Here is a 17,503-nt window from a genome sequence, read left to right as displayed (position 1 = left end):
CCCTCCCACTACATTAAATGAAAACATGTAATCAACAAAACTTACCCCAGATGATCCATCAGCACATCCTGTCCTTGCTCTCTACCTTTGAAATCTGTCCAGAATTCAACCATTTCTCACCACCTCCACTGCCACTAACTTGGTCCAAGCAACCCAGATTACTGAAATTGCCTCCTAACTGGTCTCTCCCTTCTCCCTTTGTACTCTCCCACAATCTTTTTTCAACAATGCAACCTGAGTGATCAGGATAAAACATATATCAGAGCATGCCACTCAAAACTCTCCAGTGGTTTCCCATCCCAGTCTAGTAAAATCTAAATTCTCTACAATGTTCAAAAGACACTATTAAGATCTGCCACATTTCTCTTCCTTCCTTTATCTTTCTCCATAGCACCTAACACTCTGATATACTATATATTCTACTTAGTCATTTGTTTATTGTCTGTCTCTTCCACAAGGATAAAAACTTAATGAGGACAAGAGTTTTATCTGCTTTTTCTTTACTGTTGTATCCCCAAACTTGAATGATGCCAAGCATTTAGTAAGAGTTCAATAAATGTTTGCTGAAAGAATGAATGAATGAATATTCCTCTAAAGATCAGAGGAAGCACAGACAATGGTTCTGCCATTTTAATTTGAGGTTTCTGCCTCTTTCTGTAATGTCAAAATTAATGAAAACACAAGAAAGAGCTGTAAAACAACTGATGAGAGCACCATAAAGACCCTTGTAGGTGGGAAGGAAGTTAGGGTCTAGAAACAAGATTTTAGAGAGAGTTTCTTCTCTAGCCCTGCAGATTTCTATTGATAAATAAAACTTTAAAATAATCTATACAGTATTCATTGGTTAGTCAAAGTAATTTTTTTCCCTACTTGTGTGGCCAATTATTACTCAAAGTTTTCAGAAAAATTTATATTTATGTCCTTAATCGTCCTCATATCAGCCAATTCTGATGTGTTTTAAACTCAGCACATTACTTGATAAAGGTATTAGCTAACACTACCATGGCAATCATATTGCAATATATAAATGTATCAAACCAATACACTGTACACCTCAAACTTACGTAGTGCCATATATTATATCTCAATAAAAAATTCAATATATTACTGTTGGAGGGAGGAAAATGAGGGCAAAGAGTAAGAATATTATATAATGAATCTACTCTTCAGATAACAGCTTCAGAAACTGCTTTGAAAGGGGGATTATACTTGGTGGTATTTAATCATATATTGTAATACTGTCACTTTTTTCATCATCCAAAGAAGAAAGGAGAAGCAGGAAATACACTCTAATTTGAAGGGTCAATGATTTCCTTAAATTTCATGAAATATCACGTTACTATATAAAGCTGAATATATTTGATACTCCAAAAATTGAACTATCTGGGAAGAGTCAACTTCATACACCAGCTGTCAGTTATCTTGTCAAGACTAAAAGAAATGTTGTTTCCCTTAAGTCTTTTGAAAGAAGGTGGAAGAAAAAAGCACTTTTGGAGAACTACTTGAATCACTAGTCAAAAGGAAATAAAATGAAACTTCCATTAAAGTCAATGGCTAAAATTCTGGTTTTAGCAAAGAAGCATCTCAACTGAGGGGAAACAAAGGTGGTTAGAAATGTATTAAAGAACCAACAGCTAGTTAACCCTCTCTTAAGAATCTCTGAAGTCAGCTAGTTAACTGAAAAAACTGAGAAGCAACTAAAAGGGCTATACAGGTGGCTGGAGTAGAATGGAGGGTAATGCTATTAACTGAATATTTATTATGTAGCAAGCACAGTGCTAATAAACACTTTATATTCATAATTTCATTTAATCCCTAAACCTGGGAGATAGGTATTGTTAGCTTCATTTTACACAGAAAGAAACTGAAACATATATAGGTACAGTAACAAGATGGTACGGGAAGGGTTAACTAAATCGCCAAATATCTTAACTCCAATGTTAAACTGTCTCTACGTTACTTCTTCTATAACTGAAAACAGTGTGGATTTTCCCCATCAGGGTAACATCTCTCACATAAGCACAAAAATGATTCAGCTCTTAGATCTAGCTCTTAGTCCCCATCTGTACACAACTTCAGAGATCAAGTGAATGAGGTCAATCACCAGTGAGTTTCATTTTGTTCCATATTCATGAACTCTAATCTGATCCCGGACCTGCCCTCTAAAAAACCAAAACAAAATAAAACAAAAACCTGCCCTTAATCACAAGGAAGACTTTCACTGAATAAAAACAACTTGAAAGGTAATGCTCAAAATACTTTGGAAAGCTGTTTGGCGGCATCTACTAGACCCTAGTATACGGATGCCCTAACCCAGCAATTCCACTCCTAGATGTGCACCCACAGAAGTGGACATGTAAGTTTATCAAAAGACAAGTTCACGAAAGTTCACAGCAAGACTATTCATAATAGCCCTAATCTGGAAATGACCCAAATGCCCATCAACAATAGAATGAAAGAATGGATAAAATGTAGTATATTCACACAATGGAACAAACAAACCATGCCTAGGCGCAACTATATGGATGAATCTCACAAACATAATGATGAATGAAAAAGCTAGAGAAAAATGAGTTCATATTGTATGATTCTATTTATATAAAGTTCAAAAACAATCAAAACTCATCTCTGGTGTTAAAAGTCAGGATAGTGATTACCCTTTGGAGGGGTAGGGACTGAAGGGGCAGTGAAAAGGAGAAGGGCTTCTGAAACGCAGATAATGTTCTGCTTTTTTTTCATCTGGGTGCTCATTACAGTAGTATGTTCACTTTGTGAAAACGCTTCATGTTTTACACTAATTTTTGCACATTTTCTTTTATTTTGTGATACTTCAATAAAAAGTTCTTTAAAAAGCAATGTTTCATTCTTGGTGGGTTAACAGCATACTATTTACACTATAATTGTTAGTACTTTTAGCCTTTTTCTTATCTCTCCACATAGACAGAGGAGTCAATAAAACAGAAGGTTTTGCTCTTTTTTAAAAAATAATTTTCATCTCAATTATTGGCTAAATGACAATCTACAGAGAGTTCCATTCATCTCAATATAAGAAAATGTATTTTCAAATTCTAGTTTCAAATCCTGTTGCCATCCATCTTCACTAAACATGGGAATTAACCCAAGTCACCATATACTCAGCTTTAAATAAACATTTTAAATATAACTATTAACAACTAGGAGTTTTTCATTCAGACTGCATTGCCAAAGTCTACTAAAATTCTTCCCTTTTCTGCTACTAAATTAACTTCATATTCTTAACCTCAGGATGAATGAAGAAATCCTTAAAAGCATATAACTTAGGAAAATATGAAATGATGACATGCTTTCTAAGTGTAAAGTATCAAGCTCAATGTCTTTCTTTCTCACTTTGCCATAGGAACTTTGAACAAAATACTCTATAGAACAATAGATTTTTTTTGGTCAGAATGATGAACTTTGAAAAATCAACACTTTTCCATCTGAGAATTTCTTAGCTTTCCATTTGTAACTAAAGGTTAATTCATACCTTCAAGATTTGAATTGTCTACTTAAAAAAGAGATAATATGACAAAAACAAACATCTATGGATGATTCTATTTAAGACTATGTTACCATTTCTTCTTTTAAAATATTTTATCACATATAAAAGAATAGTTTTGATATAAATATTTTATTAACTACAAGAAGGAAAGGGGCAAAGAGAAAACACAGACAGGCAGGAAATAAAAGTTTATCTAAAAATTTCCTTTGCAAAACAGTCCTCTGACAAAGACGAGTTAGTGGAAAGAATGAATATCCTGAAGCACTCTACAATATTGTTCCCAATAAAGTTTATTTTGAAAAGTTACTTTATTCTGTTAAGGGAAGTTATTTATTTCCCTAGTTACCATGATGCTGTGATTACAACCTACTCCATGTTTTGGAAGCTATACAACTTCCTCAAACAGCTGGAGTACAAGTTTAAGGGAAGGGAAAGTAACATCCATGATGCTTTCATTAATTTTAATGAGCATTAAGATCTTTCAAACATTGTGATTATGAACCACAGTTGACAGGTGATGAGAAGGCTTATAAATTTTCTTTCCTTTTCCTACCATAAATGTTGCTAATTTTCTTAGCAACTGACATTAGAAATTCAAGTATTTTTAAGATGAAATTTCATGAAAAATTGTGAATTTGGGTTCCAGAAGACCCATGGACAGTGCTCCAATGTCAGGTACAGTACCATTCAGGTACAGACAATTTTAGAAAGTCACCATTCCAGTGTGGTAAAGGATAGCATTACTACTCTACCAAAAGTGACTGAGAAATCCAATTTGACTGGTATGATTGAGTATATTAATTTCATTCTCTTTTCTATAAGGAGCACTATAGAACCAATCTAGTATGAATCTAGATAATCTCTTTCAGCAAAAAAACGTGAAGCAATGATAATAAAGATTTGCAAGCTTCTACTATATATAAAGATAAAACTGTTAAAATGCCATACCCTCACTTTCCTATTTTTATAAATACCATGAAATACTAAACTCGGCTTATTATGCAATGATTATAGACCTATGAATATTTATCCATCAAAACTAACTTTTAGTATTACCTTGTTATAAGAACTCAAAGATACAAATTTGGTTTTTACTTTCAAAGAGTATTGCACTAAATTAGAGGAGTCAGAACTGTTCACCACACCAATTCGGATAATTAGGCAAAGTGGAGTTCTTAGTACAAATGCCTAAACTTGCTTTGTGCATACCGTGACCACAGTATTTTGATGTTGAATGAGGCTTTAGCTTGTAATTCTGCCTTCTTCGTTAAGGGTAAATTTAGATAGGCATTTTAGAAACTAATTTATAAGTAAAACAAATAGGAGAATTAATGTATTATAAATCAGTTTCTCTAGCTGTTATATATTCAGAATTTGGGAACTTATTCTGTGACCCACAGCAAGGCATTCAACACTTCTTTATCAAAATATATTACAAATGTTTAAAAATCTTATACGCTTACAATATGCTCTGCAACCTTCAAATATTGTACAACTGCCAACTAGAACCTTTGAAGAACAAAATCCAGCTATGTTTGTATATAAAATGGTTATTGCTGTAACAGACTGAGAAATAATTGTTATGCTTTATATAGCTTATACATTGTATCTTTTTAAATCTCATTTCTATAATTAAATTTCTAGGTCCTAGAGTGATTAAAATGGTTAGTCTTTTAAGAAAGAGGCAATTTTGTATAAGAAAAGTAATGTAGTAAAACTCTCTAGATTATATTAGGCTTATACTTTTGATTACTCCAGCTTTTTAAGACAGTTATATTTTTATATACATTTATATTCCCAGTAAAAACCTTATTCTCATCCAGCAACTTTCCTATTACTGCTAAGACTATCAAACATTTTGATGGGCAGTATATGATGTACGTTTGTGTAATATTGCTTATTTCTTTAAAAGAATAAAGTAAATAAATGTAGCCATCTAAGGAACTCAAAAAAATGAAAGAAACAAACACAGATACTAAGGAATTTTACAAACTAATTTTTGAAATATTCCACTGTATAAAAATATAATTATATGATATAGAAGCTTTAGTTTGTCACTTCTCTATCATCTGGTAGAAGTCTCAAACATCATATACATAAGAGAGATCTTACGAATTGAGGATTTAACTACAATAAAACTTTCATTTATATTCACTCGTGGAGTATAATTGCATTACTCTTAAAAATACCTGATTCTAAATTCATTTATTTAACTTTAAAGGTCCTTTATATTAGTAATATCTTATTACACAGATATAGGCTTATTATGAATTTAATTATACAAATTTAATTACCTCATTTTACTTTGTAAGAATTATATATGCCTTAACATTTTCATTTCTCACAAATAATAAAATTACAATTAAAATAGTCTTTACTAAAAATTCAAATAGAACTTTTTGGTCAGTATTTATGGCTTAATGTCACAGGAAAAAAGAAAATGAAAAAAACTGTAACCATTTTCGGTAGAAACTATTTTCTACTTTGGTTTAGGTAAGAGATGGGAGTCACTCTACCTCACAGAGCAGTAAGTCAATGATGTGGAAGACCATGCAGAGTGGGAACTTGGCAGTAAAAAGAGTGAGAAACCACTGGGATGCATACATATGAGCTTCCAGGTTCAGATCACAAAAATGGTTGTGCAGGTCCGGTAACTGCTCCTAAAAGTCAAAGTGGAAAACTGAGGGGAAGGAACACTGCAGAAGCTTTATTTCCTGCCACAACTGCAATTTATGACAAGCTTTCTGAGATCACTCTCAATTTACCACAGCATTTGTTGAATTATATGTAACTATACAGAAGTGATGACAGGAGATAAGAATTGGGGATATAACAGAGAATCAAGGAAAATAAAGACAGACTTGTTATGAACAGATAACAAAGATCATCTCTTGCTCGCTTGACTGCTCTTGCTCGCTTGACTGCTCGTAGGAAATGCTTGCTCTGATAGAACACCTGCAGTCTACTGAAATCATGACTCCAGGGTCACGTCACAGCACTCATTCAGAGCTCAACTCCTAACTAGCTAGGAAAGAAATGTATCCTCTCTTTGGAGACCACTTAATATCTACATCATCTGCGTTCTATGATATCACTTCTGTATATTTTGGGGGTACTCAGAAAAGCCCAAAACATAACCAAACTTTAAAAAATCTTTGACATATTAAAAATGGCAAAGTACAGAAATTGTGCAGGTGTATAATGTAGGAAATTGGATGTCTTCTAAAAATGCCTTTATGCTAGCTTTTTCTTTTTTCCTAAGTTAAACAAGTAAATGCTTTTCAAAAGCACGAAAGGCAAAGTAAAAATCATTAGCATAGTTGTTCCCATAACTGAAGAGCAAAGGCAAAGATATGTAAAAAAGCCCAATTTAGTTTTGTTTTCATAAACAGACCACAAAAACAAAAAAACCCTCTTCTTGCACAAGATGCTCTTTGAAAAGCAACCAAATGTGCCCATCAGGTACTTTAAATCGGGTATCCAAACGGTCATCCACTTAACAGACAAACAACACTAACAGAAAAATCTTGGGTTCCTTCCGTACCAGGAACTTGCTACTAATTTATCAGATACATTTATTTGACTCTCAGAGCTCTTAATACTAACCATTGAAAAAAATATGAACTTTTGTAAATAAAAGGTAAATAAAAAGTAAAAAAGTGAATAATCCCAAATATTTACTTGGAAGAATTCAATCTCTAAAAAGAGCCTCTTGCTTTTAATGTCCATAGTTACCAGATTCTTCCATACAGTCTTTTCTCCCCTCAATGCCCATTTGTCATTGTGCTTACAGTTGATTTGACATCCTTCCTCCCTTTTATTTCTTCTTCACATTTAAGTTCTTCTACCCTCCTGTATTCCCTTCTCCCAATAAAGCTAACCTTAACCTCACAGCAAACTCGCCCTCTTCCACTCCCCTGTTCTAGTCTTGCAGTCTCCTATTGGCTTCACTTCCCTCTTCAGATACCTATCTCAAGATATCTCCTGACAGATCATGTCAATGAGCTCCTACCAGTATCCTCTGTCACATCCCACTAACCTTCCCCCCCAATCACTTTCCTTTTCCCCAATATAGAATCAATTTATTCACATATTTCCTTCACATTTCTCTTGGATTCTCAATACTTTATACAGAGAAAGCCATATAAACATGCTGCATAGACCCATCATAAATTTAAGATTTCCAACCTCAGGTGGAATTTCAAAGCTACTCAGTAATTCCTTTTATCAGCACTGGTCAACAATTTTGCCCTTGCTCACAATTCTTTTTATTATGTAATATTTGACATATATATATATATATATATATACACACACACACACACACACACACATAAATATGAATGTTTCTCATACATATAAATTTACACATACATATTATGAAAAAGTTAGAACATTGTTAGAGAGCAGGAAATTATATGGGAAAAATTTTTATGTCCCTACAATATTTTAGGTGTTTCTTACTCTCTTATCAAGATCTTTTTGTCTCCTCAAAGCGTTCTCTACATGCAGACCTAAATATGGTACTGGTGCTAATTAATAAAGAGAAAGCTCTTAAGAATTTCAATTTTTATTTGTAAATATCTTCATTTCTTTACAAATAATACACAGCAATCTTTTCATTGACTTAACTTACTACGTGCACACTTCAAAGCATTAAAGTTGAATATTTAAAATGGAAGACTATTCTAAAAATGGTCAACGATTAAATAAATGTTTTATGATATTAAAGCCAATGTAGACATTGGTCAGAAACCAAACCCATTTACATTTTCTGTAGAATTCCATTAAACTTGCATAAATCATTATTGTTCATCAATTTTATTAGGCTTTTTCTATAACTCAACAAATCCCTGAGTGATAAAAGTTCCTAATTTTTATTTACCTGCATTAGTCTCTCCAACTGATAGAATTTGCAATGAAGATCTTCAAAGTTGTTTTTGTAGAGATCTCGTAAACCGTAGTCATACATGATTTTCACCAAAACACAGAAAGCTTGTTCCTCTGGCATCTACAGGAAAACACATACATATAGAACATGACTGAGTGGCATTTGGCCAGAATGTCAGGAAAGTTCCTTCATGTTATTAGTCCTCTGCATTAATGGTTAAAGGCCTCTAGTGAATGAAGTTCTTCAGAGCCAGCCTTCTGCAGTAACACAGGTAAAATCTGTGTTCAAAGCTTCCAGCTTCCTCACTTGAGATGAATTTCTCTCTTTTGTGAATTTTAATCATCGTGTCATTTCATTCATTAAGCCATCTTAAAAATAGGTAATACAGTCACATGATTGAAAAATCAAAACAATGTAAAAATATATAAAGGTAAAAGTCTCACTCCTCTCTATCCCCATGTACAGAAATCCCCGGACCTGCCTCCCCCTACCTCTTTTGCATAACCTCATAACTACTCTTAATAATTTCTCATGTATCCTGCCAGTGTTTATGCAAATAATTATATTTCTTATTTTATTTTTTCCCTTTCCTACATAAAAGATAGCATTCTATATACACTGTGATGAATCTTGCTTTTTTTCCCTCAATAATATCTCCAAAAGAGGGATTCCTGGGTCAAAGGATTAATGCATTTTTAATTTTGACAGATAGTGCAATACTGTCCTTCCAGAGTCGTCTTTTTTTTTTTTTAGATTTTATTTATTATTCATTCATTCATTCATTCATTTATTTATTTATTGTGTGTGAGGAAGATCAGCCCTGAGCTAACATCTGATGTGAATCCTCCTCTTTTTGCTGAGGAAGACTGGCCCTGAGCTAATATCCATGCCCATCTTCCTCTACTTTATATGGGACGCCGCCACAGCATGGCTCGACAAGCAGTGCGTCGGGGCACGCACTTAACCGCTTGCGCCTCCGGGCCAGCCACTCCCAGAGTCTTCTTGATGTTGCTATTTTTCTTTCTATAAAAAACAGTTTCAGGAAATAACCTATGAGCTTCTATCACTAAGATTTAAATGACCAATAAAGTCTAATATACCCTATACCCTCCCAGAGGTATTTTTATCTGAACAGAGAATGAAGTCTGAAATTAAAAGAACAAATCTCTAAATTGTTGTATCAATAAACTGAAAGAATTTAGAGAGGGATATATCCAACATTCTAGAAATTAGACTAAGCAAACAGAATAAAGTATTGTTCTTCCTCAGTGTCTTAGGATGTAACTCTTATGTAAACATCTACTTTAAATGTCGCTTCTTTGAAAAGTCTGACCTTGGCTGATTATAGTATTTGACACTTTTGTTAGACTAACTTCCTGCCTAAATAACTAAATCAAATAGAGTTCTATTTACCCACTTAGAAATGTAACCATTTATTTAAGTTCCTATACAAATCAGCCACTTATATTTTCTACTTATAAACCATGAAATACGTAAATTAGTTAAATAAAATATCCTAAAGTTAAATAAGTATATTTAGCTGTTGTCATTTTGATTCTCTAAATATTTGCTCATTTCTTTTTTATCTATGAGTTGTCTGGGGCCTTGGCTTTGACCCCAGCTGTTCACGTCAGCAAACATTTTTCTGCTCATATTCAGTTATTTAGAATATGAGCACACTGTACTCTTTACTGCTTTAGCAATTCTGTCATTGAAGCCTCAAGCGACACTAACTTGCACATATATGGTCTACAATACTTCTCCTACCACCAAGTTCTAAGCCTCTTCATCTTCCTCTCAGATCTCTACTAAAATGGCTATACAAGAAAGCCCCAGGCAAGATAACTGTAGTCAGCCCTAGAGAAACTAATTCACTTAAAGTCTCCCTCTTTCTAAGTGAATGATGATAAGTTGAGTATTTTACAATCTGGTATTTTATAAAGAAGATAAACCTTTATTTCCCCGAAAGTGGTAAAACCATTAAAACAAAAAACACCTTTCAGCATTCATACATGCAGTCACTGAACATGTGAGATGCACGCACTGTGCTAGACCCTGGAGATAGAGGTACAGGTATAGTGCCCTCCCAAGGGACAAGTGAATAGGCAACTCTGCTTGAGTTTCACACAGACACAGAAGTCCTGGGATAGGGAGGCTGGGTGTGTGGACGAGGAGTTAGACATCACTACAGCTAGAGTAGAGGAATGGCTGGGTATGGGCCAGATCAGGATAAATTATTCAGGAAAATGACAAATGGACATAAATTTCTCCTTTGCTTTTAGTATGCTGCTTAAATTCTCTCTCTCCCCTTCCGCTCTCTCCCTCCTCCCAGCCTCCTTGTCTATTGTCTTTCTCTCTCTCACACATACACAAACAATATATTTAACAAATGTTCTTCAAAAACTAAAGTATTTGGAAGTTTGAACTTGATCCTTAAAAAATAAAATTGACAAGCCCAGACTGTAACCATTTTCTCTCTTTTTTTTAAATATATCTACTTTTGGGGGAGGGAGGTAGTCTCAGAGTTAGTACCCTCCATGTCGAGCTTCAGCAATACAGCCAAGTTTTTGATTTTCAGTTAGTTCACGTGCCACATGAAAACAGTGGACTAAACCTATAACATACCAATCCAGCTGGGGTAGAATCAATACTGACTATCTGTGAAGACTAAGGTCAGATATAATAAGCTCTTATGGGATCTCAGAACTATCTAATCATAAAACTAAAAATGAATGCCTGTGAAGACAGAGAAAGGTTGCTAACAAAACGAGTGAGAAAATAATGAGAAACATGTATAATCCTTTGGAAAGTGGAAATGCAACCTTCTCTTTCTAGTTTAAAGACTAAATGGGATCTATTTAGCATGTCTAATTAAGCTTCCCTCGGTATTTCTCTTTTTTCAATTAACGTATTCATTAGCAGTAACAGCAACCAGGAGTAAGCACATAAAATTTAACAAAAATGTTAAAGATTTAGAAAATGAAAATAAATATCTAAAAATGTATAAGATATGGCTAAACAACAAATACTGATTGATATTTACACTGCAAAGAAAAAAGGAAGTTCACATATTGACTTATAATGGTATTTTGCTTCAGAGGGATAAGACAATATCTGTTTAAGGATAAGACAATATCTGTTTAAGGAAGATATTATACCTCAGTGAACGGTCAATAATAGGAAGTGAAGGCTGAGCCTAGATTGGTGGTATTATAAAACATAAGATATATGATATGAAAACATATTTTGCAAATTGTAAACAATAGTCACTTACTGGTGGCCACTAATAATTTCAATGATGGCAGAAAAATTTATTGACAATAATAAATTATAGCTTTGTCAATGCAAATTAATATAATAGTAATAATTCCAATAGCAAATGGGGTAATAGAAGGCTTGCTGTAGCATTAGCAATATTTGGCCTTTACCAAAACTCATGAAATACTAGAAAATAAATGGACTGAAGTTGAGAAGTGATGTGCAGATGGAATCTATATTTCCACCATACACATAAAACAGACATAAACATACTCAAGAACATAAATAACAGTAAAAAGTGGCAAAAAAATTACTAACTGATTAATTTTCAGTATTAACTACTTTTTGTTTTTAATATAGGTTAATTGTAAGTTGATACCATTTAATGTTTTCCAGCTTTATTGAGACATAATTGACATATAACATTGTATAAGTTTAAGATTTACAAAGTGATAATTTGATATATATATATATTGCAAAATGATTACCACAATAGGTTAGTTAACAGAACCATCACCTCACATAGTTACAATTTTTGTTTTTTTGTGGTGAGAACATTTAAGGTCTACTCTCTTAGCAATTTTCAAATATACAACACCGTATTGCTAACTATACTCACCATGTTGTACATCACATCCACAGAACTTATTGATCTTATAACTAGGAGTTTGTACCTTTCACCATACTTACCCATTTCTCCCATTCCCCACCACTGGCAATCACCAATCTACTCTGTTTTTATGACTTTAGTTTTTTAGATTCTACATATAAGTGAAATCAGACAGTATTTATCTTTCTCTGTCTGACTTATGTCATTTAGCATATTTAGCATAAAGCATATCACTGTTTCACTTAGCCCTCAAGGTTCATCCATGTTGTCACAAATTTCCTTTTTCTTTTTTGTGAGGAAGATTAGCCCTGAGCTAACATCCGATGCCAATCCTCCTCTTTTTGCTGAGGAAGATTGGCCCTGGGCTAACATCTGTGTCCATCTTCCCTTACTTTATACGGGATGCCGCTACAGCATGGCTTGACAAGCGGTGCATCAGTGCATGCCCAGGATCCAAACCCGCAGACCCCGGCCGCTGAAGCAGAACATGCGCACTTAACCACTATGCCACCGGGCCGGCCCACGAATTTCCATTTTAATGGCTGAATAATATTCCAACGTATGTATACACCACATTTTCTTTATCCATTCACCCCTTGATAGACATTTAGGTTGTTTCCATGTCTTGGCTATTGTAAATAACGCTGCAATAAACATGAGGGTACACATATCTTTTGGAGTTAAGTGTTTTCATTTCCACAGGATAAATACCCAGAAGTGGAATTGCTGGATCAGATGGTAGTTCTATTTTTAATTTTTTGAGGAACCTCCATACTGTTTTCCATAGTGGCTGCACCAATTTACATTCCCAAAAACAGTGCAAAAGTCTTCCCTCTTCTCTAGATCCTTGCCAACAATTATCTCTTGTCTTTTTAAATAGACATTCTAACAGGTGTGAGGGAATATCTCATTGTGGTTTTGATTTGCATTTCCCTGATGATTAGTGATGTTGAGCATCTTTTCATGTACCTGTTGGCCATCTGCATGTCTAGAAGAAAAGTATTCAACCTTTCACCGTTTAGTATGAGGTTAGCTATTGGCTTTTCATATACGGCCTTTATTTTTTTAATTTTTTGTCTATTGCAGTAACGTTGGTTTATAACATTGTAAAAATTTCAGGTGTACATCATTATACTTCTATTTCTGCATAGACTACATCATGTTCACCACAAAATACTAATTACAACCCATCACCACACACATGTACCGAATTATCCCTTTCACCCTCCTCCCTCCCCCCTTCCCCTCTGGTAACCACCAATCCAATCTCTGTCCCTATGTTTGTTTATTGTTGTTATTATCTACAACTTAATGAAGGAAATCATATGGTATTTGACCTTCTCCCTCTGACTTATTTCACTTTGCATAATACCCTCAATGTCCATCCATGTTGTCACAAATGGCTGGATTTCATCGTTTCTTATGGCTGAGTAGTATTCCATTGTGTATATATACCACAGCTTCTTTATCCATTCGTCCCTTGATGGGCACTTAGGTTGCTTCCAAGTCTTGGCTATTGTGAATAACGCTGCAATGAACACAGGGGTGCATGTATCTTTACGCATTGGTGTCTTCAAATTCTTTGGATAAATACCAAACAGTGGAATAGCTGGATCATATGGTAGTTCTATCCTTGATTTTTTGAGGAATCTCCATACTGTTTTCCATAGTGGCTGTACCAGTTTGCACTCCCGCCAGCAGTGTATGAGAGTTCCCTTCTCTCCACATCCTCTCCAACACATGTTGTTTCTTGTCTTGTTAATTATAGCCATTCTGACGGGCGTGAGGTGATATCTCATTGCAGTTTTGATTTGCATTTCCCTGATAGTTAGTGATTTTGAACATCTTTTCATGTGTCTGTTGGCCATCTGTATATCTTCTATGGAGAAATGTCTGTTCAGGTCTTTTGCCCATTTTTTAATTGGGTTGGTAGTTTTCTTCTTGTTGAGATGCATGAGTTCTTTATATATTTTGGAGATTAAGCCCTTATCAGATGTATGGTTTGCAAATATCTTCTCCCAATTGTTAGGGTGTCTTTTCGTTTTGTTGATGGTTTCCTTTGCTGTGCAGAAGATTTTTAGTTTGATGTAGTCCCATTTGTTTATTTTTTCTATTGTTTCTCTTGCCCGGTCAGACGTGGTGTTTGAAAAGATGTTGCTTACACCGATGTCGAAGAGCGTACTGCCTAAGTTTTCTTCTAGAAGTTTCACAGTTTCAGGTCTTACATTCAAACCTTTAATCCATTTGGAGTTAATTTTTGTGTATGGTGTAAGGTAAGGGTCTACTTTCATTTTTTTGCATGTGGCTATCCAGTTTTCCCAGCACCATTTGTTGAAGAGACTTTCTTTTCCCCATTGTATGTTCTTGGCTCCTTTGTCAAAGATTAGCTGTCCATAGATGTGTGGGTTTATTTCTGGGCTTTCGATTCTATTCCATTGATCTGTGTGTCTGTTTTTGTGCCAGTACCATGCTGTTTTGGTTACTATAGCTTTGTAGTATATTTTGAAATCAGGGAGTGTGATACCTCCAGCTTTGTTCTTTTTTCTCAGGATTCCTTTAGCTATTCGGGGTCTTTTGTTGTTCCATATAAATTTTAGGATTCTTTGTTCTATTTCTGTGAAAAATGTTGTTGGAACTTTGATAGGGATTGCATTGAATCTATAGATGGCTTTAGGAAGTATGGACATGTTAACTATGTTAATTCTTCCAATCGAAGAGCACGGAATATCTTTCCATTTCTTTGTGTCTTCTTCAATTTCTTTCAGCAATGTTTTATAGTTTTCAGTATACAGCTCTTTCACCTCTTTGGTTAAGTTTATTCCTAGGTATTTTATTCTTTTTGTTGCAATTGTAAATGGGATGGTATTCTTAATTTCTCTTTCTGCTACTTCGTTGTTAGTGTATAGAAATGCAACTGATTTTTGTATGTTGATTTTGTATCCTGCAAGTTTACCATATTCGTTTATTACTTCTAAAAGTTTTTGGTGGATTCTTTAGGGTTTTCTATATATAAAATCATGTCATCTGCAAACAGTGACAGTTTCACTTCTTCCTTTCCAATTTGGATCCCTTTTATTTCTTTCTCTTGCCTGATTGCTCTGGCTAGGACTTCCAGTACTATGTTAAATAGGAGTGGTGACAGTGGGCATCCTTGTCTGGTTCCTGTTCTTAGAGGGATAGGTTTCAGTTTTTCACCATTGAGGATGATATTAGCTGTGGGTTTGTCATACATGGCCTTTATTATGTTGAGGTACTTTCCTTCTATACCCATTTTATTCAGAGTTTTTATCATAAATGGACGCTGTATCTTGTCAAATGCTTTCTCTGCATCTATTGAGATGATCATGTTATTTTTATTCTTCGTTTTATTAATGTGGTGTATTACGTTGATTGATTTGTGAATGTTAAACCATCCCTGCATACCTGGGATAAATCCCACTTGATCATGGTGTATAATCTTTTTAACATATTGTTGTATGCGATTTGCTAGTATTTTGTTGAGGATTTTTGCATCAATGTACATCAGTGATATTGGCCTGTAATTATCCTTTTTTGTGTTGTCCTTGTCTGGTTTTGGTATCAGGGTAATGTCAGCTTCCTAGAATGAGTTAGGGAGCTTCCCCCCCTCCTCAATTTTTTGGAAGAGTTTGAGAAGGATAGGTATTAAGTCTTCTTTGAATGTTTGGTAGAATTCAGCAGGGAAGCCGTCTGGTCCTGGACTTTTATTTTTGGGGAGGTTTGTGATTACTGTTTCAATCTCCTTACTGGTGACTGGTCTATTCAAATTCTCTACTTCTTCTTGATCCAGTTTTGGAAGGTTGTATGATTCTAAGAATTTATCCATTTCTTCCAGATTGTCAAATTGCTTGGCATATAGCTTTTCATAGTATTCTCTTATAATCTTTTGTATTTCTGAGGTGTCTGTTGTAACCCCTCTCTTTCATTTCTGATTTTACTTATTTGTGCCTTCTCTCTTTTTTTCTTGGTGATTCTAGCTAAAAGTTTGTCAATTTTGTTGATCTTTTCAAAGAACCAGCTCTTGGTTTTATTAATTTTTTCTATTGTTTTTTTGGTCTCTATTTCATTTATTTCTGCTCTGATTTTTATTATTTCCCTTCTTCTACTGATTTTGGGCTTTGTTTGTTCTTCTTTTTCCAGTTCCTTTAGGTGCATTGTTAGATTGTTTATTTGAGACTTTTCTTGTTTGTTGAGATAGGCCTGTATCGCTATAAACCTCCCTCTTAGAACCGCTTTTGCTGTATCCCATAAATTCTGGCATGTCGTATTTTCATTTTCATTTGTCTCCAGGTATTTTTTTATTTCTTCTTTGATTTCTTCGTTGACCCAGTCATTGTTCAGTAGCATTTTTTTTAATCTCCACATATTTGTGGCTTTTCTGATTTTCTCCATATATTTGATTTCTAGTTTCATACCGTTGTGGTCAGAAAAGATGCTTGGTATTATTTCAATCTTCTTAAATTTATGGAGACTTGTTTTGTGGCCTAATATGTGATCAATCCTGGAGAATGTTCCATGTGCATTTGAAAAGAACGTGTATTCTTCGGTTTTTGGATGGAATGCTCTGTATATATCTACTGGGTCCATCTGTTCTAGTGTGTCATTTAAGGCCAATGTTTCCTTATTGATCTTCTGTTTGGATGATCTATCTGTTGGTGTAAGTGGAGTGTTAAAGTCCCCTACTATTATTGTGTTACTGTCTATTTCTGTTTTCATGTCTGTTAATAATTGCTTTATATATTCAGGTGCACCTACATCGGGTGCACAGATATTTACAAGTGTTATATCCTCTTGTTGGATTGGTCCCTTGATCACTATGTAATGCCCTTCTTTGTCTCTTTTTACAGTTTTTGTTTTAAAGTCTATTTTGTCTGATATGAGTACTGCTACCCCAGCTTTCTTTTCATTGCCATTTGCGTGGAGTATCTTTTTCCATCCCTTCACTTTGAGTTTGTGAGTGTCTTTAGGTCTGAAGTGTGTCTCTTGTATGCAGCATATATATAGGTCGTGTTTTTTTATCCAGTCAGCCACCCTATGCCTTTTAATTGGAGCATTTAGTCCATTGCCATTTAAAGTAGCTATTGATAAGTATGTACTTACTGCCATTTTTTAACTTTTTTTTTTTTCTCAGTGTTTTAGTAGTACTTCTCTGTTCCTTTCTTCTTCTATACAGAATTGATGGTCACTTTAGTTTGACCTCTGTCTG

General features: G+C 34.4%; 1 protein-coding gene across 4 annotated transcripts in view; it reads right to left on the bottom strand.

The window, feature by feature from the left end:
• The window catches only part of RABGAP1L (RAB GTPase activating protein 1 like), a 701,003-nt gene that overhangs the window by 223,108 nt on the left and 460,392 nt on the right, over window positions 1-17,503 (bottom strand). For all 4 annotated transcript variants that reach the window (XM_087438180.1, XM_004425016.3, XM_087438183.1 and 1 more), the window contains 2 exons: window positions 8,406-8,531; window positions 6,037-6,180 (listed from right to left, as the gene is read on the bottom strand). In XM_087438180.1, the coding sequence (XP_087294306.1) occupies window positions 6,037-6,180; window positions 8,406-8,531 (270 nt within the window). The remainder of the gene's footprint in view (window positions 1-6,036; window positions 6,181-8,405; window positions 8,532-17,503) is intronic.

The sequence above is a fragment of the Ceratotherium simum genome, chromosome 2 (assembly GCF_057802395.1).
Source record: "Ceratotherium simum simum isolate JZ-2026a chromosome 2, ASM5780239v1, whole genome shotgun sequence".
Classification (NCBI taxonomy): Eukaryota; Metazoa; Chordata; class Mammalia; order Perissodactyla; family Rhinocerotidae; genus Ceratotherium; species Ceratotherium simum.
This window is presented reverse-complemented; position numbering and strand designations above follow the sequence as displayed.